The sequence below is a fragment of the Rhinoraja longicauda genome, chromosome 12, assembly GCF_053455715.1.
Source record: "Rhinoraja longicauda isolate Sanriku21f chromosome 12, sRhiLon1.1, whole genome shotgun sequence".
Taxonomy (NCBI): domain Eukaryota; kingdom Metazoa; phylum Chordata; class Chondrichthyes; order Rajiformes; family Arhynchobatidae; genus Rhinoraja; species Rhinoraja longicauda.
Genome location: NC_135964.1, coordinates 15,181,082 through 15,206,981, shown reverse-complemented (window position 1 = coordinate 15,206,981; position 25,900 = coordinate 15,181,082). Strand labels below are relative to the sequence as shown.

The following is a 25,900-nucleotide window of genomic DNA, read 5'->3' as shown; positions in this document are numbered from 1 at the left end:
GGACTCACCGGCCCAGTGACTCACTGGCAAGTTACAGAAGCCAGTTAACTCTCTGTAATGGATGCTCCTACTAGCTGGTCCACACTGCCACTGAACTTGGCCGGGAACTCCGTCTGGGCCAGTTGCTATCCATGGGTTCACCCTCAGGAAGGCCTGCAACAATACGTCTCTCCAGGGTGACTGTAGCAGAGGTTAGACCGGCCTTCCTGAAGGTGAACCCACGGAAAGCAATTGGCCCAGATGGAGCTCCTGGCTGTGACCTTCGTAGCAGCGTGGACCAGCTAGCAGGAGTGTCCATTAAAGGGGGTTAATTGGCCCTCTGTAAATTGATTGAAGTCTCCAGCTACAATGACGAGGGCAAATTTTGGAAGTCACAGAGTGCTGGAGTTACTCAGCAGGTCAGGCAGCATCTCGGGAGAACATGGATAGGTAACGTTTTGGGTCGCGACCCTTCTTCAGATCGAAACCCTTATTCAGGGTTTCCCAACACGTAACATCACCTATCCATGCTTTCCAGAGCTGCTGCCTTCATCATTACCTCAGATGCTGTCTGTGAGGAGTTTGCAAGTTTTCCCTGTGACACTGCCTGGGTTCCCGCTGGGTGCTCCGGTTTCCTCCCACATCCCAAAGACCCACGTCCCAATGTGGATTTATAGGTTAATTGGCCTCTGTAAATTGCCCCTAGTGTGCAGGGAGTGGCAGAATCCAGCAGGAATTAGTAACAAATTGGAGAGAATAGAGTTGGATTAGATTAGTGTAAACATAGTGCAAATGGGTGGTTGTCAGTCAGGGCTCAATGGGCCAGTGCCTGTTTCTGTGCTCTAAGACTATGATCTGTGGGAATTTACTCAAGGGTGGTGGAACTGTGGAATTCATTGCCATGTCAATGGATATTTTTAAGACGGAGATTGGCAAATTGTTGATTGGTGAGGGTGTCAGGGATTGGATCACAAGCTTGCCCACCTCCAGACCGGTCCCTCCACCGACACGACTCGGCTCGACCATCCGCAGGCCCGGGGCTCCACCGCCAACTACCACGAGGCCGAGATTGCCGCCACGAGGAGCAGCACCAACATCCACCACCTCTCCGACCTGCACCGCTTTCCCGGCCGAACCCAGGCCTGGACCAACAAAACAGCACCGCTGCCGCCATGACGACCTTCACTGTCTCCCCGGGACCACCGATGCTGCTGCCGCCGACCCGTATCTCTACTCCAGCCCCCCCGCAGGCCCCCACCAATGACTCCCCTGACCCTCGCCTCTCCACCGCCCAGCAGCAGGCCGGAGCCTGAGTCCCAAGCTCAGCACTGGGCCCACAGCCTCCACACTGCAGGCTCCAACACCACCTGACCTGGCTCTGCTAGGTCATACTGCTCTCCCCCCCCCCCCCCCAGTAGTGATGGGTCTTCCCCTTCCCCCTCTTTTCACCAGCTTACCCCAACCACACCCCACCCGTACAATAGTCCTTACACCCCCTCCTCTCTGAACAACCACCATCCCCTCACCAGATCCCGCCTCAGTCTCTGTCCACTCCCTAGCACTCCTCTGACCCCAACCCCCACCCATGTCGTGTGTTCACCATCCCCCCTAACCTCCCCATTTCTGATGCAGAATGGTCTATCCTCAACAGAGGCCTCACCTTCGTTCCCCTCCGCCCCCACCTCAAAGGGTTCCGGGTCTGTCACGACGCAGAGCTCTGCTTCCGTCGCCTTCGCCTCAGCGCCTTTTTCTATTGGAAAGAGTCCTCACCACCCAGTGAAGACCCCTTTTCCCGTCTCCACCAGTCCCACTTCTCTTGGACTCCCCAGAACAGACTTCTACCCTCTCTAGACCTTTTTATTTCTAACTGCTGGTGTGACATCAATCGTCTCACCTTTTCCATTCCCCTTACCTACTCTAACCTCACCCCCTCTAAAAGTGCAGCCCTCCGCTCACTCTGCAGCAACCCTGACATTATTATCAAACCCGTTGACAAGGGAGGTGACTTTGGATAAAACTAAAAGGATTGGTACAAGTTAGCATGGATTAATGAAGGGGAAATCCTGCTTGACTAATCTTCTGGAATTTTTTGAGGATGTGACAAGTAAAATGGTTGAGGGAGAGCCAGTCAATGTAGTGTATCTGGACTTTCAGAAAGCCCTTGATAAGGTCCCACACAGGAGATTAGTGGGCAAAATTAGAGCACATAGTATTGGGGGTAGGGGATTGACATGGATAGAGAATTGGTTGGCAGACAGGAAACAAAGAGTAGGAATAAACAGGTTCCTGTCAGAATGGCAGGCAGTGGCAAGTGGAGTGCCGCAAGGCTCAGTGCTGGGGCCGCAACTATTTACAATATATATTAATGATTTAGATGATGGGATTAAAAGTAACACTAGCAAATTTGGGTGGGTGTGTGAACAGCGAAGAGGATGCTTGGAGGTTGCAGGGTGACTTGGACAGGTTGAGTAAGTGGGCAGATGCATGGTTGATGCAGTATAATGTAGATAAATGTTAGGTTATCCACTTTGGCAGCAAAAACAAGGAGGCAGATTATTATCTCAATGGTGTCACATTAGGTAAAGGGGAAGTTCAACGAGACCTGGGTGTCCTTGTTCACCAGTCACTGAAAGTAAACATGCAGGTACAACAGGCAGTGAAGAAAGCTAATGGCATGTTGGCCTTCATAACGAGAGGATTTGAATATTGGAGTAAAGAGGTCCTTCTGCAATTGTTTAGGGCGCTGGTGAGACCACATCTGGAGTATTGTGTGCAGTTTTGGTCTCCTAATTTGAGGTAGGTTCACGAAGATGGCGGGACTGTGATATGAGGAAAGACCTGGCTTGTTTTCACTGGAATTTAGGATGAGAGGGGATCTTATAGAGACGTATAAAATTATGAAGGGACTGGACAAGCTAGATGCAGGAAAAAATTTCCCAATGTTGGGGGAGTCCAGAACCAGGGGCCACAGTCTAAGAATAAAGGGGAGGTCTTTTAAAACTGAGGTGAGAAAAACCTTTTTCACCCAGAGAGTTGTGAATTTGTGGAATTCTCTGCCACTGAAGGCAGTTAAGGCCAATTCACTGGATGAATTTAAAAGAGAGTTAGATAGAGCTCTAGGGGCTAGTGGAATCAAGGGATAAGGGGAGAAGGCAGGCACAGGTCTCAAATTGCAGATTAAAACTAATCATATTATGATCACTACCTCCAAGCGGTTCCTTTACCTTGAGTTCTCTTATCAAATCTGGTTTGATAATTAATTGATTGTATGGAAATAGGCCCTTTGGCATGCCAAGTCCATGCGGACTATCAAACAGCTTTTTGCGCATTGCTATGTTATTCCACCTTCGTATCCATTCCTTACACACCAGGGGCAATTTGCAGGGGTCAATTAACCTCCAAACTCACACTTTGGGACGTGGCGGTGAACAATCAGACAGAAGACAGAACCCGAGGTCAGGGTCGAACCAGTGTCTCGGGGGCAGTGAGACAGCAGCTCTACCAGCTGTGTCACTGTGCTACCCTTCTCTTCAACGTTATGCCTTTGAAGAAATTGTTCTCCAGTCCCTAGATTTTAATTTCAACCATCTCCCACCGTTTTTTGATGAAAAAAAAATGGAAATAAATTCCTTCTCTGGATACAATCTAGATTGTAAAGATAAAATAATGCGATATTCACATGCTTTCAAATCTAATAGAGTGGGGGTGGGGGCAGGGGAGGGACAAATGGGGGTGGGGTCGGGGGGGTGGAATGGGTCAGTGGGGGGAGGAGGGGGGGATAAGGGGGAATGAGTGGGGGTTTGAGGGTGCTACACCACTATAGGAGAGGCTTTGGGTCCAGGGCTCACTCAGTGCCACCCTCTCTCTCCCCTTCCCTGTTCCCCCTCTACGAGGAATGGGCCCAACCGGTCCACTTGGTCTAGTGGTTACCTTAAAAGTCACTCTACTAATCACCCTGTAGCATATTTTGGGTGTACGCTCACTGACAGTATCCTCCTTTGCTCCAACAGTGTTAAGATGTTAAAATTCAACCGTTACATGGTTTTTTTTTAAATACAGAAAGGTTCCAGTAGTATGCTTAAATGTTATGCCTTGAGTAATATTTAAAGATAAAATAACAACATTTATTAGTGGAAGCATTAAAATGGTTCAAAAACAAATCTGGGTCATTTACACATTTCTTCAAATTTTTATTTTAGTCAATCCTCATTTTAATGCTTCTCGTACATGACTTTGTCATTCTATAAGGCACCATTTTGCCGTGTGTGATCACTAGTGCTGGGTACCACTGCACCAATAATCCTGAGAGCAAGAGTTCGGGTTGTTACAAGTTTGCTGATTGAATCATAACACCGTAATGTTTTGAAGATTTGAAAGTTTGCACCTTAAGACGTAGTTGTTGGAAGGTCACACAAATGCATTCTCGGGTACCTTTCTTTTGAGACCTACCAACTTACAAGACGTACAGCTGTATCAATTGCTGAACTGAAGTATGGGCAATTAGTGATGGCATTGCCTGCCTAAATATTGACTGGGAATTAATTGTTTAAAATGTTTAAATTATTTAAAATATGTATATTTTTGTCTTTGTAAACACAGAGAAAAGGGAGAATGTTCAGGTCCGGGACACTCTTCAAATCAGCAAGATAACGAGAAACCGAACCAAAGCAGAAAGCCCTTTCAACCCATATCCAAAATCATTAACTTGGTTGGTAGTGATATATATGCACAAACTGTTTTAACATCAATCCATTGGAATAACATTCATATCAATTTCTAAACTGAAGTTTACAGTTAATGTTAATGTAATTTATTAATTCTAAACTAATGGTATCGACAATATAATGCAGGTAAAGTTCACAAGTTATAGGAGTAGAATTGGGCCAGTCGGCCCATCGGCTCCACTGCCATCCAATCATGGCTGATCTCTGCCTCCTAATCCCATTTTCCTGCCTTTTCCCCATAACCCTTGACAACTGTTCTAATCAAGAATTTGTCTATCTCTGCCTTAAAAATATCTACTGACTTGACCTCCACAGCCCTCTGTGGCAATGAGTTCCACAGATTAAATCCATCTGTCTAAAGAAGTTCCTGCTCACTTCTACATCCTCTTTCTAAAAGAGCCCCCATTAATTCTGAGGCTATAACCTCTGGTCCTAGACTCTCCCACCAGTGGAAACATCCTATAGCCTGGGACTGGATGTCAACAGGGACGTTTTTACAGCATTATGGGCCCCCGGGCAAAGCAGTGTACTGGGGCCCCGTTACTCTCCCCCACCCCCCTTTCCCTACCAGCCCCCCCTGTCGTGCCGGCGAAAAGCACTTACCGAAAAGCACTTAGCGATGGACTTAGGGTGCTACATTGTTGCGAAAAGCACTTACAGATCGCTGTGAGAAGCACTTAGTGACCGAAAATGTTGCGAAAAAAGCACTTATTGAAACTACATTTTTAAAGTAGTATTTATTTATTGCAAGTCACTTAACATACACAGATCAGCATGGGGCCCCTATGCTCGTGGGCCCCCGGGCAAGTGCCCATCAGGCCCATGCGTTAAGACGGCCCTGGATGTCAAGTGTCCCGACAGGCTTTGGGAGGATGCTAGTAGTTAGAGACAGACAGAGCGAAACCCTGGGAACAGGAGAACAAAGAAACACTGTGAAAATGGTCACGTGATGGACATCTGGTGAGAACAGACCTGCAAGTAACTTCATGGCTTTGAGAAGATAAGGTGTCTGGGAACGGCCATTTTGCAAAGGAACTGTATGATGAGAATAAAAATATGAACAGGCAACATAATTAAGAACTCCCTAGCCTGATAAGGAACGAAGATGCGTTTTGTTGATTCAGCACTTGGATGAGCGACAACTCGAAATGATTGACTTTAGAATTGTGAGAGCCTTGGGTTAGAACAAAGGCTTCCTTTAGCAGATTGTAGGAAAATTAGTATAAAAGAAGGGCGTTCCGAGACATCGGCAGCGACAATCCGTGAACAGCCATCGCAAGAAGGAGTTCAAAGCTCAGAGAAGACAAACCCCCTACTAATAGAATGAATCTGGCCAATTCATTCATAGGGGCAATATCTGACTAGTTTAAGAAGTGATACGTTGAAATAGTAAAGTAAATGAGAAGTTATTAGAAGTCAATTGTTTGCATGCGTGTTTAAAGTTACTCGAGTGTTAATAAAGATTAAGGTGTACTAAGCTACACTAAAGGTATCACAAAATGCTGGAGTAACTCAGCAGGTCAGGCAGCATCTCTGGAGAGAAGGAATGTGTGACGTTTCGGGTCGAGACCCTTCTTCAGACTGAACTTCGGTTTAGAGTCTTGTTCGACACGTCATTTGATACCCTATAGAGATAATAGGGTCAACAATCCTTTCCACATTCACTCTATCTATGCCTTTCATTATTCGGTAAGTTTCAATGTGATAGAAACATAGAAACATAGAAAATAGGTGCAGGAGTAGGCCATTCGGCCCTTCGAGCCTGCACCGCCATTCAATATGATCATGGCTGATCATCCAGCTCAGTAGCCTGTACCTGCCTTCTCTCCATACCCCCTGATCCCTTTAGCAAAAAGGGGCACATCTAACTCCCTCTTAAATATAGCCAATGAACTGGCCTCAACTACCTTCTGTGGCAGAGAATTCCACAGACTCACCACTCTCTGTGTGAAGAAATGTTTTCTCATCTCGGTCCTAAAAGACTTCCCCCTTATCCTTAAGCTGTGACCCCTGGTTCTGGACTCCCCCAACATCGGGAACAATCTTCCCGCATCTAGCCTCTCCAACCCCTTAAGAATTTTATATGTTTCTATAAGATCCCCCCTCAGTCTTCTAAATTCCAGCGAGTACAAGCCCAGTCTATCCAGTCTTTCCTCATATGCAAGTCCCGCCATCCCAGGGATTAATCTGGTGAACCTTCTCTGTACTCCCTCTAATGCAAGAACGTCTTTCCTCAGGTTAGGAGACCAAAACTGCACACAATACTCCAGGTGCGGTCTCACCAAGGCCCTGTACAACTGCAGCAGAACCTCCCTGCTCCTAAACTCAAATCCTCTTGCTATGAATGCCAACATACCATTCGATTTCTTCACTGCCTGCTGCACCTGCATGCTTGCTTTCAATGTAGAAGTTTGTGAGAGTCGTTGGGGACATGCTGAACTTCACTTGATATGCTTAGACTGCAGTAGGTAGATAAATCCCAGTGATCTGATCAAGTGCGTCCTTGGATATTGTGAGAAGCTCGGGAAGAAATTGACAAAACATGGCAGGACTTGCAGAGTAAATGGTAAGGCCCTGGGGAAGAACTCCCAGAGGGCCACAGGCCTGGCTCACCCGCTGTGGAACCGGGAACCCGCCTGCAGGGGGAGCCTCATTCAAGGCTCATCTCCTGCTCACCCTGAAGACCAGGAACCCTAGAGGAGGGTGGAGGGATTTGGTGATGCTGCAGAGGCTGGACAAAGCCGGTAAGAAGAACTGGGGGTCTTATTCATTGGACCATTCAATCAGTTGTTGCCAGAATGGACCAACAATCTTGGTCACAGCATCAGCAAGACCAGTGCGCAGATGGTTGACTTGAGATGGGGTGAGCCGATGATCCACACAACGTTTCTCACAGATGGGACAACGCTGGTAAGAGTCAACAAGTTCCTGGTCGAGCATATCTATGAAGATCTGTCCTGGGCCCAGCACATTGATGCAATCACAAAGGAAGCTCATCAGCCCATTTCCTGAAAAGATTGAGGAGATTTGGGACGCCGATGAATACTCTGGAACCTCTGTACGGTAGAGAACACACCAACTGGTTGCATCAACGCCTGTTTCGGCAACTCGACCGCCCAGGAACGAAGGAGATTACAGAGAGTGGTGGACACTGCCCGGTCACCACCTGCAGTAGTCCAAGTGCTTCATCCTCCCTACCATCCAAGGGATCTACAGTAGGTGGTGTCTCATGAAGGCAGCCTGCATCATCAGAGACCTTAGGTACTGGAGTAAGTCGGCATACATATACATGCTGTGTTGGAAGGAACTTTAGATGTTGGTTTACACCAAAGTTGGACACAGAATGCAGGAGTAACTCAGCGGGTCAGACAGCGTCTCTGGAGAACAGGAATATTTGACGTTTCAGGTCGTGACCCTTCGGACCCGAAACATCACCGATTCCTTTTCTACAGAGATGCTGCTTGACCCACTGATTTACTCTCGCACTTTGTATCCCTTTTTGTAAACCAGCATCTGCAGTTCCTTGTTTCTTCATGAAAGACCCACACCACCCTGGCCACGCTCTCTTTTCACTCCTATCATCAGGAAGAATGTACAGGAGTCTGTAAACTGTGACCTCCAGGTTCAAGAACAGCTTCGTTCCAGCAACCATCAGGCTCTTGAACACTACACAACCGTAACTGCAGCAAATATGTTCTCTGGACTGTGTCTTTGGTTGCAATAGGAACAGTGTTTTGGTCTATGGTGGTTATCTAGTATTATGGTTATTAATTTATTGTTTGTTTGATTATATTGGGGATGACACAAAGCTGGGTGGCAGTGTGCGCTGTGAGGCGGATGCTATGAGGCTGCAGGGTGTCTTGGGTAGGTTGGGTGAGTGGACAGATGCATGGCAGATGCAGCATAATGTGGATAAATGTGAGGTTATCCACTTTGGTGGCAAGAACAGGAAGGCAGATTATTATCTGTATGGTAGATAGTATTGGTAGGCAATAGTAGGTGATTGTAGATATATTTAGCCGATGGATGGAAGCTCTGCCAACTGTAAATGCTACAGCTGAAACTACGGTGAGAATCATTCTGAGGGAAATTATTCCCCGGTTTGGATTGCCTACAACTATCAGCTCCGACAATGGTCCCCATTTTATAGCAAAAATAAATGAAGAGGTCTGCCAACATTTTCGCATTAGACACCAATTCCATTGTGTCCACCATCCACAAGCTGCCGGCATAGTTGAAAGGGCAAATGGGACCCTGAAGACTAAACTACCAAAGCTGATTGAGGAGACTGGACTGAATTGGATAAAGGTACTCCCGTTGGCTCTGTTTGAGATGAGGGTGACCCCACAAAGTGCCATCGGGCTGACACCTGCGGAGGTTGTGTACGCGCGGCCATTGCGGACTGCTTGGGGAGCAAACCGTAGTGTAGAGGTTAGCTTCAGTGCGAGGCCCAGCACCTCACATTTTGCTTGGGCAGTTTATATCCCAGGTGTATGAATATTGACTTCTCTAACTTCAAGTGATCCTTGCTTTTCTCCTCTCTCCATCCCCCCCTCATCCTAGTTCGATTAGTTTCCTCCTAATTACATTTTACTGGTTGTATACATTGTTGTCATGTTCCCTGCAGCTAACAGTGATCTACATTTTCCTTGACTACTTCTCTTTTGATTTCTTGTTTTCACATCTTACCCTTCCACATCTCTGGTTCTCTCTCTCCTGGCACTGAAGAAGGGTCCCGATCTATAACTTCACCCATTCCTTCTCTCCAGAGATGCTGCCTGTCCCACTGAGTTACTCCAGCATTTTATGTCTATCTTTGGTGTAAACCAGCATCTGAAGTTCCTTCCTATACTCTGTAATTTTCATTTCTCTTTAGCACAACCTGTTGTACTGGTGTATGGTATGATCTGTTAATTCCCGGAATGGCGGGACTGTCGTATGTTGAAAGGCTGGAGCGATTGGGCTTGTATACACTGGAATTTAGAAGGATGAGGGGGGATCTTATTGAAACATATAAGATAATTAGGGGATTGGACACATTAGAGGCAGATAACATGTTCCCAATGTTGGGGGAGTCCAGAACAAGGGGCCACAGTTTAAGAATAAGGGGTAGGCCATTTAGAACGGAGATGAGGAAGAACTTTTTCAGTCAGAGGGTGGTGAAGGTGTGGAATTCTCTGCCTCAGAGGGCAGTGGAGGCCAGTTCGTTGGATGCTTTCAAGAGAGAGCTGGATAGAGCTCTTAAGGATAGCGGAGTTAGGGGGTATGGGGAGAAGGCAGGAACGGGGTACTGATTGAGAGTGATCAGCCATGATCGCATTGAATGGCGGTGCTGGCTCGAAGGGCTGAATGGCCTACTCCTGCACCTATTGTCTATTGTCTATTGTCTATTGGATAGCACAAAAAGTGATATTTTTTACTGTATCTCAGTACACGTGACAATAATAAACCAGCAGTAACATATAATTACCTACCAAGGCCGCAAGAAATGGCATATCTGACACGCTTCCTAGTCAAGGATCTATCAATCTCTGCTTCAAACAAAGACGGTCTCCACTCCTGTCTGTGGTAATAAATTCCACAGATTCCCCACCCTCAGACTCCTCAACTCCTTTGTCTATGGAACTGTTGAGCTACAATGCTGAGAACTATATTCTGCACTCTGTATACTTTTCTTTGCTTTATCTATTGTACTTGATTTTGGCTTGATCACATCACTGAGGATGTGTCCCAGTGCATCCAGAAGATGTATCTTGCACATTGAAGTCTGGCTCAGCCAGTGGCACCTAGGAATAGACTGGGTGACAACCAAGAATAGTTTGGTGACTACTGGAGAGACATTTGATGGCAGGGAAAGACGGCACCCGGGACAGGGTGGGTTAGAACCCCAGTCTGTGTCTTTCGTGAGAAAGAAACCCAATAAGCTACGGAAAGGCCTTATGAAACCTACCCCCAGGAGATCCCGAGAGGGAGGGAGGATGAGATCTCCAATAGGATGGACCAAAGGTTATTGACCCACGCAATAAAATGAAATGCTCGGAGATGGAGAAAGAGGTGCAGCGCACAGGCCCTGAACCTGGTGAGATGCAGGAGGAGCCCGGCCAGGACTCACCCCACAGAGCCCAGTCCCTCCACACACCAGAGTCTCCCAACCCTTGTAGTGTAGTTCCACAGCAACGGATTAAGTGGCCCCCAGCCAGCAACCGGAACGAATGGCTGCAGTTTGACAAAGACTTGACCAACATCATTCACGCCACAGCCAAAGGAGATGCAGATCGTCGACTCCAAACAATGACTGCCATCATTGTCAGTTATGCCTCTGAAAGATTTGACCATGGTGAGAAAGGTAACACCAAGCCCACCACCAACACCACGAACCGCAGGGCCACCAAAATACATCAACTGCGGCAGGAGCTTCGAACCCTCAAAAACTCGTACAAGACATCTACAGAAGAGGACGAGCAAGCCTTGGCCGACCTACGAAACATCCTAAGGAAAAGGCTTATGACCCTCTGCAGAGCAGAGTGGCACAGGAGAAGAGGCAGAGAGAGAGCCAGGAAGCGAGCTGCATTCATTGCCTATCCCTTTGGCTTCACCAGGCGATTACTTGGGGACAAGCGCAGTAGCCGCCTCATGTGCTCAACAGATGAAGTCAATCGCTTCCTCCATGACACCCTGAGCGATCCGATGAGGGAACAGGGGCTTGACCCCAACAAAGCTCTCATCAGCCCAGCCCCCCCAACAAGAGTTCAATCTGAGGGAGCCGAGTCTGAAGGAGGTTGAGATGGTCATCAAGGCGGCACAGTCAGCCTCTGGTGGTGTACCATACATAGTGGTACCATACATAGTGTACAAGCGCTGCGCAGAGCTCCTTCCACACCTATGGAAGATCTTGAAGGTGGTATGGCGAAGGGGGAGAGTTGCTGATCATTGGAGGTATGCTGAGGGAGTTTGGATCACGAAAGAGGAAAACTCAAAGAACAATCAGTTTCGGTCAATCTCGCTGCTGAGCGTGGAAAGGAAGGTGTTTTTCAGCATTGTCTCCCGAAGATTAACTGAGTTTCTCCTCAAAGACAGCTACATCGACCCCTCAGTGCAGGAGGGTGGGATTCCTGGTGTTCCCGGCTGCTTGATGCACACTGCAGTAGTCACGCAGCTCATCAGAGAAGCCCATGAAAACAGAGGCGACCTAGTTGTTCTGTGGTTGGACCTGGCCAATGCCTATGGGTCCATGCCGCACAGACTGGTTGAGCTTGCACTACATCGCCACCAAGTTCCCAGTAAGATCAAGGTCCTGATCCTGGATTATTACCATAATTTTAGGCTGAGGGTGACTTCTGGGTCAGAAACATCAGACTGGCATGAGCTTGAGAAAGGAATAATAACGGGCTGCACCATTTCTGTTATTCTTTTTGCTCTTGCCATGAACATGGTGGCCAAGTCAGCCGAGGTGGAATGCAGAGGCCCCCTAACCAAGTCTGGTGTATGACAGCCCCCAATAAGAGCTTTTATGGACGGCCTATCACCACCACATCAGTCCCGGGGAGTAGGTGGATCCTACAGGGTCTTGAGAAACTGATCACCTGGGCAAGGATGAGTTTCAAGCCAACCAAGTCAAGGTCCATGGTGCTGAAGAAGGGGAAGGTGACTGACAAATTCCACTTCTTATTATCCGGAACTGCCATTCCCTCCATTACTGAGAAACCTGTCACGAGCTTGGGGAAGCTTTTTGACGCAACTCTGAAAGATTGCTGCCATTCAAAAGTCCATCGAAGACCTTGAAGCCTGGCTCACCAAAGTCGACAAGTCAAGCCTGCCTGGCAGATTCAAGGCCTGGATCTATCAGCATTCCATCCTGCCCTGTGTCCTGTGGCTTCTCCTGGTTTACGCTGTTCCATTGACCACAGTTGAGTCCCTCGAAGGAAAAATCGGTGGCTTTCTCCGCAAGTGGCTTGGCCTTCCCCGCAGCCTCAACAGTGCAGCACTGTACGGGACCAGTAACATCTTGCAGCTCCCATTCAGTGGCCTCACTGAAGAGCTTATGGTGGCACGGACAAGAGAAGCCCTACAGTACAGGGACTCTAGGGACCAGAAGGTGTCATCGGCTGGCATCGAGGTGAGAACAGGGAGGAAATGGAGGGCAGAGAAAGCAGTGGAGGTGGCAGAGTCACGCCTAAGGCAAAAGGCATTGGTGGGGGTCATAGCAACTGGCAGAGCAGGCTTGGGATACTTCCCTAAGACCCGGGTTGGCAAGGCCCAGGGTAAGGAGAGACACCATCTCATCCAGGAAGAGGTCCGAGCAGGTGTGGAGGAAGAGCGTGTGAGCAGGACGGTGGGGCTCAGGCAGCAGAGAGCGTGGACAAGGTGGGAGAGCATACCGCAGCGCAGGATTACCTGGTCAAACATCATGCAGGCAGATTTCCAGCACGTCCGGTTCCTTGTCCAAGCTGTCTACGATGCCCTACCAAGCCCAGCAAACCTCCACATCTGGGGAAAGAGTGTGACACCTTCCTGCCCACTTTGCACTGGAAGGGGATCATTAGAACATCTCAGCAGCTGCCCAAAGTCCCTTGGGGAAGGCTGGAAGACATGCTATTAACCCATAGAGGTGGGCTGTAGAAGCTTTGCAGGATGCTCACTCTGCAAAGCCCTCAACCAATTGGGCATTACGGGGCTGGCAAAGAAGAGGGCCATTCAATCCGCAAGTGGAGAAAGCCACTAGATGGCTTTGGATTACGAGGCCTGATCCATGGGCGTTTGCTGCTGGGATGCAAGTCGGGGCCTGATCAACCCCGGCTGGGTCGCATGGGCGAGGGTGTCTGATGTTGTGAGACCCGAAACACCCGATGACCCCGGGTCACATCACTGAGGATGCGTCCCAGTGCATCCAGAAGTTGTATCTTGCACACATGTACAGTATCTGATTTGATTGGACTGCATGATCAACAAAGCTTTTCACTGTATCTCTGTGCATGTCCCCAATAACTATCACCAACTTCTACAGATGCGCCATGGAGTTATCGGAATGCATCACAGCCTGGTTTAGGATCAGCTCCATCCAAGACCGCAATAAATTGCAGGGAGTTGTGGACACAGGCTGCCCAGACCATCACACAAACCAACCTCCATTCCTTTGATAGATACAAAATGCTGGAATAACTCAGTGGGACTGGCAGCATCTCTGGAGAGAAGGAATGGGTGATGCTTCGGGTTGGGACCTCCATTCCTTTGACTCTATTTACACCTCGTGCTGCCACGGCAGGACCAGCAGCATAATTAAGACAAGTTGCACCCTGGCCACTGCCTCTTCTCCCATCAGGCAATAGGTACAGAAGTGTAAAAACGCACACCACCAGATTCAGCGACTGTTTCTTCCCAGCTGTTATTAGGCAACTGAACCATCCCACCAATAACTAGAGAGCAATCGTGAACTACCATCCACCTCATTTGAGACCATCAGATTATCTTTGGGCTTTGTCTTGTACTAAATGTTGTGCACATTGTTCCCTTTATCATGTATCTATACACTGGACGGTGTGATTGTAATCATGTATTGTCTGTCTGCTGACTGGTTAGCACCCAACAAAAAGCTTTTCACCGTGCCTCGGTGTATGTGACAATAAACTCAACTCAACTCAAGTGAACGTGACAATAATAAACCCCTTTCTGTCTTTTGTTCAGATGCATTCACCACTTGTGAACCAGCCACAGATACAGAGATCGGCATGGATGTCACCTTCACGTGTACGTTCGAGTGCAACCATCCATGTGCACCAAGGGTGAGGTGGGACAAGGAACAAGTTGCCGGAAGCTTGTACGAGTACAAGGAAGATAAAAGCGATGTCAGCAAACAACATGCCAACTACTCGGGGAGAATTAACGTTGACGCACTCTCATTTAAAGAAGGAAAAGCACTCCTTACATTGAAGAATGTTCAAATCTGGGATGAGGGAAAGTACATTGTCAGTATTAGCACTGACAATGGATATGGATTTGGAATTGTCCAGCTATCTGTTTGGGGTATGTCTTCATAAGTGATAATCATAATCATACTTTATTAGCCAAGTATGTTTTGAATCATTCGAGGAATTTAATTTGGGATACAGTCATACCAATAAAAAGCAACAAAACACACAAAATACATTTTAACATGAACATCCACCACAGTGACTCCTCCACATTCCTCACTGTGAAGGAAGGCGAAAGAAAGTTCAATCTCTCCCTTCTTTGTCCTCCAGCGGTCGGGGGCCTCTAAACTTGCGTTGACAGGACGATCTTGACCCCCTTAGCCGGCGGTGGGCCATTCTCGTCAGGGCGATCAAGCTCCCGCATTGGGGGGGATCTCAGCTCCCCACGTTGGGCGATAAGACCCCGGGTCGGGGCTATCAAACCTCGTGCGGCTTTGGAGCATCCCGACGTGGGTCTCAACCCGAGACTGCGAGCTCCTCGACGTTAAAGTCCGCAGGCCGCGGTTGGAGCGTTGATCCCAGGCAAGGAATCGGCTCCGATGTAAGCCCACACCCCGCAGTGGGGTTCATAGTCAGTCCCGAGCAAGGCCTCCAGCTCCACGATGTTAGGCCGCAGAGCGACCGGAGATACGATCCGGAAAACAATCGCATCTCCGGCAAGGCAAGAGATTGATAAAAAGTTTCCTCAGATTGTCTCCCCACCCCCCACATATAACCAGAGAACATTAACACAAACTTTCTAAACACACCAAAAATAACAAAAAAAAGATGAAAAAGACAGACAGACTGCAGTCGAGGCTGCCGTCGTGATGCCACCCGGTGATAGGAGCAGAATTAGGCCATTCGGCACATCGGGTCTTCTGCCTTCTCCCCATATCCCTGACTCCCGCACTAATCAAGAACCCGTCAATCTCCATTTTAAAAAAAACAATGACTTGGACTCCACAGCCGTCTGTGACAATGAATTCCACAGATTCATGCCCTTGGGTTGGAAGAAATCTCTCCTTTCTAAAGGAACATTGTTTTATTCTGATGCTGTGCCCTCAGGTCCTAGACTCACCCACTACTGGAAACTTCCTTGTCTTCTATCTTGTTCTGTTTACAATGAAGGTCAAATGTACCTGGGTTTATTTATTTCATTGTTGAGAATTTGGGATTCTTTTTGATTCTTAACACAGCTTTTTTTTTACAGGAAGTTAGATGCTGATAATTCTGGTGTCATCTGCCTTCATCAGAATTCATTTGTGAAGTTTCACCAGTTCAAATAAACGTCATGCCTCTGTCAGGAAATGTATCTGAGAATGTCCATGGCATCAATATTGCAGAGAACAGGGGTTTCTAATTATACAACTATTAATGGCGGCACGGTGGCACAGCGGTAGAGTTGCTGTCTTATTGCACCAGAGACCAGAGTTCGATCCTGACTACGGGTACAGTCTGTGTGGAGTTTGTATGGTCTTTCCGTGACCACGTGGGTATTCTCCGGTGACTCCAGCTTCCCACACAAAAGACATAGAGGTCTGAAGAAAGGTCTCGACTCGAAACGCCACCCATTCCTTCTGCTGTCTGAGTTACTCCAGCATTTTGTGTCTATCCTAGGTCAGTAGGTTAATTGACATCGGTAAAAATTCTCAATTGTCCTGCAAGTCTTTGGATTGTGAGAGGACATTGGAGCACCTGGAGAAAACCACGCGGTCACAGGGAAAAGGGACAAACTCCATACAGGCAGCACCTGTAGTCGGAATCGAACCCGAGTCTGTGGCACTGTAAGGCAGCAACTCTACCGCTGCGTCACCATGCCGACATTAATGGTTGCAATTTATATTCCTTTTCTTGGCAGCTGCTGGTGGTATCGAAGTTAACTGGGACCCTGAAATGAACATGCTCTCTTGCCAGTCGTCAGGGTGGTATCCTGCCCCAACGGTGGAGTGGAAGGACAAATCCGGGACCGATTTAAACAAGAACAGTGAAATAATCATGAAGAGAGAAAGCAATGGCCATTTCAACGTGACCCACAATGTGAATGGATTCAAGGAACAGAATCAGTACGTCTGCTCCATGTGGCATCAGTGGATGACAAAACAGACTCGAGTGGGATTCACAGGTAATTTTATCTCTGAGGTTATTAATCAAGTGAAAGTTAACTTAAATAAGCTCAGCAGAGATATTTTCATTCATAATCTGGGATCCATCAGTCATTGACAAGTTTATTGGTGAACTATTCCAGGATATAGATTCAGCAACCCACAAGATTTAGGTTTAGGATTATTATTGTCACGTGTAGAGTTGCTGCCTCACAGTGCCAGAGACCCGGGTTTCATCCTGACTACAGGTCTGTCTGTTCGCAATTTGTACGTTCTCTCTGTGACCCCATGTTTTGGTGCTATTTTAGAGTGGCAATTGTAAGTGCAGGGTTCTTGACCTGACCATGAAGGCCTGTTGTCCTGGTGGCATTGCAGGGTCGGCCTGGCCGTGTGTAACCATGATGTCCTCCACTACTCTAGACGGTGCCCGGTCCCCGTGCTCGGCCTCTTGGAGCGATGCCCGGTCCAGCCGAGCCCCAGGCTGTTGCAGGGCTTCCAGCGGCCCACTCCCCCGTCAAGGCAGGGCACTGCCTCCTGCAGCCAGTCTGCTTACTGCCCCTCTGTCCAACCCACTCCACCCTGGGAGGGTGAGCCGGGCCTTGCAGGCGAGTTCTGGTCCGTGGAGCTGGTCCTTGATCCACAGCAATCCAGCTGGGCCTGCTGGTGGGATCTGCCGAGGCTTGCCGGGATCCTCCCGCCGTGTGGCTAGCTGAATACTCCGCCATGTGCAGTGTGTAGGATAGTGCTAGCGTACGGGGTGATGGCTGGTCAGTGCGGTCCCGATGGGCCGAAGGACCTGTTTCAGCGCAGTGTCTCTCAAGTATGGTAAAGTAAAACTTATACTGCACGGATGGATTAACTCAGTTTGGCATAATGTTTCTGATTGTGAGTCATGAGAAACTTTGAAATTGTTGGCAGTGTGGAATGATTGATGACTATTTTCTGGATTGCCGTATTAAGTAATGCAGCCTCCATAGATTGGAATTCTCAGATAAGACGATTATGTGGTTGGTTGGATCACAGATAATGTGCACAGTTCAAAATTCAGTGCAGCTGCAGTTTTAGAATAGGTTTAGTTTAGGTTTATTATTATGTGTACTGAGGTACAGTGAAAAGTCACGCCATCCCCCGACCTTTACCTGCACTCCGGCTGCCCGCTGGCCGCGACCATTGACCCTGCCCACCCTCGCCTCTCTCCCGGCCGCCAGCACCCACCTGCATTCCAGACCCAGTTCCCGACCAAGAGTCTGAAGAAGGGTCCTGACCCGAAGCATCACCTGTTCATGTTGTCCAGAGATGCTGCCTGACCCGCTGAGTTACTCCAGCACTTATACAATGATAGACAATAGACAATAGGTGCAGGAGTAGGCCATTCGGCCCTTCGAGCCAGCACCGCCATTCAATGTGATCATGGCTGATGATTCTCAATCAGTACCCCGTTCCTGCTTTCTCCCCATACCCCCTGACTCCGCTATCCTTAAGAGCTCTATCTAGCTCTCTCTTGAATGTATTCAGAGAATTGGCCTCCACTGCCCTCTGAGGCAGAGAATTCCACAGATTCACAACTCTCTGACTAAAAAAGTTTTCCCTCATCTCTGTTCTAAATGGCCTACCCCTTATTCTTAAACTGTGGCCCCTGGTTCTGGACTCCCCCAACATTGGGAACATGTTTCCTGCCTCATGTTTCCTGAGTAATCCCTTACTCAGTTATAGCAGGCGATTGGTAATAACAGATACCATTCTCCCCCCATGGTCTGTTATAAAGAGGGTTTACTGTAATGTTATGATTATTGTTTACAGTGCAAACCCATGTCTGGACAGCATTAGCAGGGACAATGTTGATTTTCTTTCCCTTGATTTTCAGATGGAAAACACTTACTCCGTGTGGATGATGGAACAAAATCTTCAGAATTATAAATCAAAAGATGCATTGCTCCAAATAACGTGTTTTTGTCACACAAGGAAACTAGTGAATTTTCGAATTTTCATCTCCGGCCTTTGCTCACCTGTCTGCCAATCAAACCCATATCTTACCTGTATCCACCTCTTACCTGTATCCACCCATCACTTGCCAGGCTTTATCTGGCCCACTCCTCTCTTCCTGCTTTCTCTCCCCCCCACTCCCGACCACAATCAGTCTGAAGATCTTGGTCGGTTGACCAGGGGTGCTGAGAAATAGCTTTCAGGATCAGGTCCTTAAACAGGAGTCGGTGTCAGCTTCTCGACACCAACAATAAGGAACGTATAGCTTAACCATTTTGTCTACAAAAAAAAGCACTGCAGGGCAAAGAATAATCAAATGTGGACAGTCGTGGATATCTTTCTGTGCATTCATGCAACTACTCAAGATTCTCAGCTGCCATGTATGTCTACTTTGAAGGTGTTCTCTGCTTTGTGATGGGATTGAGATACAACAGTGCTTATTTGTAATCCAAAAGGTGCTATGAGGTGTCTTTGTGCTGTTGGTGTCTATTGTGGATCATCGTCCTGTAAGATGTTTAAGGGCCTGACCGCCAAATTTAATAAATAAGTGGGTGGCACGATGGCACAACGGTAGAGTTGCTGCCTTACAACGTCAGAGACTCAGGTTCGATCCTGATTATGGATGCTGGCTGTACGGAGTTTGTACGTTCTCCCCGTGCCCTGTGTGGGTTTTCTCTGGGAGCTCCAATTTCCTCCCACACTCCAAAGACGTACGTGTTTGTAGACTAATTGGCTATGGTAGAATTGTAAATTGTCCCTAGCGTATACGATAGTGTTAGTGTACGAGGATCACTGGTCAGCGCCGACTTAGTGGGCCGAAGGGCGTGTTTCCGTGCTGTATCTCAAAACTGAGCTAAATGTTATTGTTTAAAGTTTAGCCACACTCTCTCTCACTGCTCCCCCTCTGTGAGTTATAGCCACGTGTGATTCCTCAGCACTTGCCTTCATTGCTCAGTTGTTCCACGTGGCTTCCAGTTCCAATCTGAGGTCTCTCAGTTTCTGGGCCATCCATGGTCTAAGGTCCCTGGACCCTACTTATACCGACGTGCCTCACTCTCCATCCATGCTCCGAGCTCTACACTCTACACCATGCACTGTCAGCAGTAGACTCTCGCTCTCTCTCCCACAGCTCCGTGCCTCACTCTCCATCCATGCTCTGAGCTCTACACTCTACACCATGCGCTGTCAGCAGTAGACTCTCGCTCTCTCTGCCACAGCTCCGTGCCTCACTCTCCATCCATGCTCCGAGCTCTACACTCTACACCATGCGCTGTCAGCAGTAGACTCTCGCTCTCTCTGCCACAGCTCCGTGCCTCACTCTCCATCCATGCTCCGAGCTCTATACTCTACGCCATGCGCTGGCAGTAGTAGGCTCTCACTCGCTCGCTCCCACAGCTCCATACTTCACTTGGACATGGACCTTAAATGAGATCCACATCATCCTCTGCCTGAACCACCCCCGGTGTCACAGTGACGCAGTGGCAGAGTAGCTGTTTACAGTGCCAGAGACCCAAGTTTAATCCTGACCACCGGTGCTGTCTGTGTGGAGTTTGCACGTTCTCCCTGGGACCATGTGGGTTTCCTCTGGGTGATCCGAATCCCCCCATATTCCAAAGACATGCGGGTTTGTCGGTTAATTGGCTCTGTGTAAATTGCCCCAAATATATAGGATGCAAAAGTGAGATAACGTAGAACGAATGTACAGGTGATCGATGGTCGTCATGGACTCGGTGGGCCGAAGGGCCTGTTCCAAACTGTATCTCTAAAACTTGAAAATAAAACTCCCGGTTTTTGTGTTGGCGAGTTTGGTCTCCAATCTATCACGGACATTCTCTCAATGCTGATCATCGATCACCCGTTCACACTAGTTCACTTTCTTATCCATTCTCCCTGCACACTAGGGGCATCTTTACAGCCAATTAACCTACAAACCCACACATATCATCTCATATCATATATATACAGCCGGAAACAGGCCTTTTCGGCCCACCAAGTCCGTGCCGCCCAGCGATCCCCGTACATTAACACTATCCTACACCCACTAGGGACAATTTTTACATTTACCCAGCCTATTAACCTACATACCTGTACGTCTTTGGAATGTGGTAGGAAACCGGAATACCGGAGCAGATGCAGTTTAATGTAGATAAGTGTGAGGTTATTCACTTTGGAAGTAAGAATAGAAAGGCAGATTATTATCTGAATGGTGTCAAGTTAGGAAGAGGGGATGTTCAACAAGATCTGGGTGTCCTAGTGCATCAGTCACTGAAAGGAAGCATGCAGGTACAGCAGGCAGTGAAGAAAGCCAATGGAATGTTGGCCTTCATAACAAGAGGAGTTGAGTATAGGAGCAAAGAGGTTTTGGTCTCCAAATTTGAGGAAGGATATTCTTGCTATTGAGGGCGTGCAGCGTAGGTTCACTAGGTTAATTCCCGGAATGGCGGGACTGTCGTATGTTGAAAGGCTGGAACAATTAGGCTTGTATACACTGGAATTTAGAAGGATGAGGGGGGATCTTATTGAAACATATAAGATATTTAGGGGATTGAACACATTAGAGGCAGGAAACATGTTCCCAATGTTGGGGGAGTCCAGAACAAGGGGCCACAGTTTAAGAATAAGGGGTAGGCCATTTAGAATGGAGATGAGGAAGAACTTTTTCAGTCAGAGAGTGGTGAAGGTGTGGAATTCTCTGCCTCAGAAGGCAGTGGAGGCCAGTTCGTTGGATGCTTTCAAGAGAGAGCTGGATAGAGCTCTTAAGGATAGCGGAGTGAGGGGGTATGGGGAGAAGGCAGGAACGGGGTACTGATTGAGAGTGATCAGCCATGACCGCATTGAATGGCGGTGCTGGCTCGAAGGGCTGAATGGCCTACTCCTGCACCTATTGTCTATTGTCAAACGAATTGCAACCCAATTGCAAACTTCACACACAAACTCCACACACAGACAGCACCCAGGTCTCTGGCGCTGTGAAGCAGCAGCTCGGCCCACTGGAAGCCAACTATTTAAAAAATGTTTATTTTCTTTTTTTTTCTCGTTCTGAAACCTTGATAGGTGTCCACTCTGTTTCTCTTCCCGCTGATAATATTTTCTATTTTTGTTTTGAATTTCCAGTATCTGCAGTATTCATTGCAGTATGTTCATTGTGCTCATTGAAATGTTTAATCATATATAATTTGAATGCAGTCATTCCCCAGGGTAGGGGAATCAAGAAACAGAGAGCATAGGTTGAAGGTGAGAGGGGAAAGATTGAATGGGAACCTGAGCGGCAACTTTTTCACACAGAGGGTGGTAGGTAAATGGAACGAACTGCCAGGAGAAACATTTGAGGCAGGTTCAATAACAACATTTAAAATACATCTGGGCAGGTACATGGATAAAATAAAAGTACGTACCTTCAGAAAGATGAGGATATAAAAGTACGTACCTTCAGAGGGTGGTGAATCTGGGATTCATTTCACAGACGGCTGTAGAGGCCACGGCTTTAGGTGTTTCTGAATTGAAGACTGACAGATTCTTAATTCGTAAGGTTACGAGAGAAGGCAGGGAAATGGGGTTGAGAGGGAAAGATAGATCAGCCGTGTTGATTGGCAGAATAGACTCAATGGACCAAATGGCCTCATTGTGCTCCTACAACTTATGGTCTTATGATAGGAAAGTTTTAGTGGGATTTGGGCTAAACACAGGCAGGTAATTGGGGCATCTTGGTTGGCATGGGCAAGTTGGGCTGAATGGCCTGTTTCCATGGATTCTGACTCGTACATGACAGAAGAGGCTGCGTTGAGAAAGTTGGTTGTACATTAGCACCGCGAATGAGCCTGATATGATGCTGTAGAATTCAGCAGATTGGGGAACGTCAACCCATATTATACAGGTAAACCGATCCATAAGGATATGCAATAAACGTCAATGCTTGGGATTAAAGGACTTAGAATTCACACAATCTCATAAATCAGACTAGAAAGGAAGATGAGTTGGAGGTTCTTGAATATTGTTTGAAGAGAGGACTGAATAGGTTTTTGAATTCATGAGTATCTCAGTGAAATAGTGGACATTTGAAACATATTAATCATTAGCATCAGCCTTTAATATTTTTTGTGAATTGCAGTATAATGAATGTAAATGAAAAGCTAGCAATCGTATAAGTAGAGATAGACACAAAATCCTGGAGTAACTTAGCAGGTCGGGCAAATTCGCTAGAAAATGGATAGGTGCATTTCACGTTACATAGAAAATAGGTGGAGGAGGAGGCCATTTGGCCCTTTGAGCCAGCACTGCCATTCATTGTGATCATGGGTGATCATCCACAATCAGTAACCCGTGCCTACCTTCTCCCCATATCCAATGATTCCAAGAGCTCCATCTAACTCTCTTAAATTCATCCAGTGAATCGGCCTCCACTGCCTTCTTTAGACAGGGTCTAAAGAAGGGACCCTACCTGAAACGTCACCTATCCATTTTCTGCAGAGAATTTACCTGACCTGAGTTACTCCAACATGTTGTGTCTTTGGTATACACCAGCAGCTGCAGTTTCTTTTTATTATAATTGTATTAGCAACTGGTTTAGATGCGTGCTCTTGACTGTTGAAGTGCTATAAATTAACCTTTAGACATAATGCAAACTTGATGGTTGTTGAAGATGGTGTGGTCAACATAAGGATGTTAATTTGTTGGAACCTGGAAAGGTGGATCATAGATGAGATGAGAATGAAGGGAGAGGGACGTAAGTCACCAGATTTGTGCACAGTGAAGACCAGATTGTAATGAATTATCTGGGGTTTTCAAACGTCACCTTGTGGGAACTGCAGTATGACAAAGGCTCAGGTACCGTGCATCCAGCTACAATTTTGAATATATTTTAGAGGTCTTGGGTGTATCTTAGTGAAATAGTGGACTATAGAAACATTAATCATTAGCGCTAGATTTTAATATGTTTTGTTAATTGCAATGTCATGAATTTTAATTGAAAACTAGAAATCCTATGTAACTGGTTTAGATGCATGTTCTGTGGATTTGAACTTTTCAATATTCTGATATTTCATGAATGTTTTATGAACATTTCAATCTCTACCTTGTGCAAGTTGCAATATGAGAAAGATTAAGTTAGTGTGCAACCAGCCATACTTGTACAGCTAAAGATCCTTGAGAGTTAGCCTGTGATGCACTGCCTGTGATAGCTGTGCAGCACAAGCTCCTGGAGAGTTGTCCTTTTGACGTGCAACTGGCTCTAACCATACAGCACAAGGTCCAAGAGAGTTATCTTACTGATTAAATGCAAATAGAGGATTGAATAGCATGCAGTTTTAAATTTGATTTTAGTGCTTTTATGAACGTATTGTGCTTGGTGATAGGAATTTGGAGAGTGCGCAGGATTTGAATCGGTCAGAATTTATATAAAAGTCAACACTTCAAAGCAGAATTTCAGAGTAGTTTGGTAGCTGGCACTTTGTTGCTCTCCTTTTGTGCGCGTAAATAAAGAATGTTTGGGAAACAAACACAAGTTGTCAGAGTCCATTTGATCGTCGATGACAACCAGTGTGGAATTAGGTGGTCACACCATCTTCTGCCAGCTATTGATGGGATACAGCTATCAATGAATCTTTATTCTGTCCAAGAATGCAGTGGAAAGGTGTGAAGATACCCTAGATAAAAAGATGATGGGTACATTAACACCCAGACACCTGCCCCCTGCATGCTTCCGTGGATAAATTCAGGTCTCCATTGGGTGTTGGATTCACAGCCGATAGTCCTCCCGCACTACAATACATTAAAGCCACATTAATAGTTTTATTGAGCTTTTTAGTTTGTGATTGAGTTAACCTACTTTATTTTAACTAACTGTTCATTCTGAATTGATTTAAGATGAGTGAATATTGCACGTTTTGCAAATTGGATGAAATTTGTGTCGGTGTTGGGATTTTTTGTTTCTGTTTTTGGCTCTGTATGTGTGGGGGGGTGGGGTGGTGCGGGGGGTGGGGGAAACCTTTATTTTATTAGGTCTCTTCCCCGGGGCGCAGCTCGGCCGCGGGGCCTTCCATCGCCCGCGGGGCCTTCCATCGCCCGGCGTGGATCGGCCGCTGGACTTAACATCGCCGGCGCGGCTCGGCCGCGGGGCCTTCCATCGCCCGGTACAGCCGCGGGACGTCTCAGCGCTCGGTGCGGCTCGGCCGCGGAATGGTTCAGCGGCCGCGGGGCCTTCCATCGCCCGGCGCGGCTCGGCCGCGGGACGTTTCAGTGCCCGGTGCGGCTCGGCCGCGAGGCCTTCCATCCCCTTGCGGGGGCTGTGCGTGTCGCTCGCCTCGGTGGGGTCGAGCTGCCTTTCCGTGGGCGTAGGGGGAAGAGAGTGGAAGTTTTGTTGCCTTCCATCACAGTGAGGGGGTGTTTGGAGTCACTGTGATGGATGTTTGTGTTGGGGTCGTGTGTCCTGTGTTTTCTTTTTTGCTGTGTCTTGTGACTGCTGAAATTTCGTTCGGTATTTATACCGAATGACAATAAAGTTCTGTTATTTGGCCGCCTTCATGTTACTGGAGAGTTTGTAAGCAATAAGTGTGAATGACAATGTTGCTGGATGTTTGTTGGGCAGGAATTAATGTTTCTGCCAGAATGGGTATCAAAAAATGAACTTTGAGGAAACGCCGAATTGTTTATCATTTAGCATGGTTTATTTCATTAATTTTACTTTTAAAGTTACTAATTATGATTATTTTTAATAATTCATAAAGATTTCTGAAGAAAAATCGAAATGTTAATTAATTTTCTATTTTTAGGAATTAATTTCACAAAAGTTGATTTTATTAAAAATATGATCCTGTTCTTTCCAGTGTTTGAGTTATATCTTTTGATTTTAATTAATATTGGTTGGATTTTGACTGAATTCCACAAAGGTCGGTACTATTCGTTTTAATGTCATGTGAGAGTCTCCAATTCTGGATACAAGACCTACCCGTCTATTCAAAGAGAACGTTTTGAAGAGGCAATTTGGCAAATGCATTTGACTCATTTTTAAGAGTGAGCAAAGTGAAATTGCCCAGTCACCAGTGGCACAGCGAGTAAAGTCCCTGCCTCACAGCGCCAGAGACCCAGGTTGAATCACGACCTCAAGTGCTGACTCTGTGTGTGAGTTTGCACATTCTCCCTGCGAGTACGTGGGTTTCCTCCGGTT

General features: G+C 47.1%; 1 protein-coding gene and 1 pseudogene across 1 annotated transcript; both read left to right on the top strand.

Annotated features, from left to right (window-relative positions):
• The first annotated feature begins 10,745 nt into the window (after positions 1–10,745).
• On the top strand, positions 10,746–13,302 carry LOC144598650 (uncharacterized; annotated as a pseudogene).
• Positions 13,303–13,452: 150 nt separating this feature from the next.
• LOC144598649 (V-set domain-containing T-cell activation inhibitor 1-like) lies at positions 13,453–18,794 on the top strand. The gene is made up of 4 exons (XM_078408858.1): positions 13,453–13,477; positions 14,385–14,723; positions 16,512–16,775; positions 18,620–18,794. Exons 1-4 carry the CDS (start codon positions 13,453–13,455, stop codon positions 18,670–18,672), a joined length of 681 nt encoding a protein of 226 aa, XP_078264984.1. The 3' UTR covers positions 18,673–18,794.
• The last annotated feature ends 7,106 nt before the right edge of the window (positions 18,795–25,900 follow it).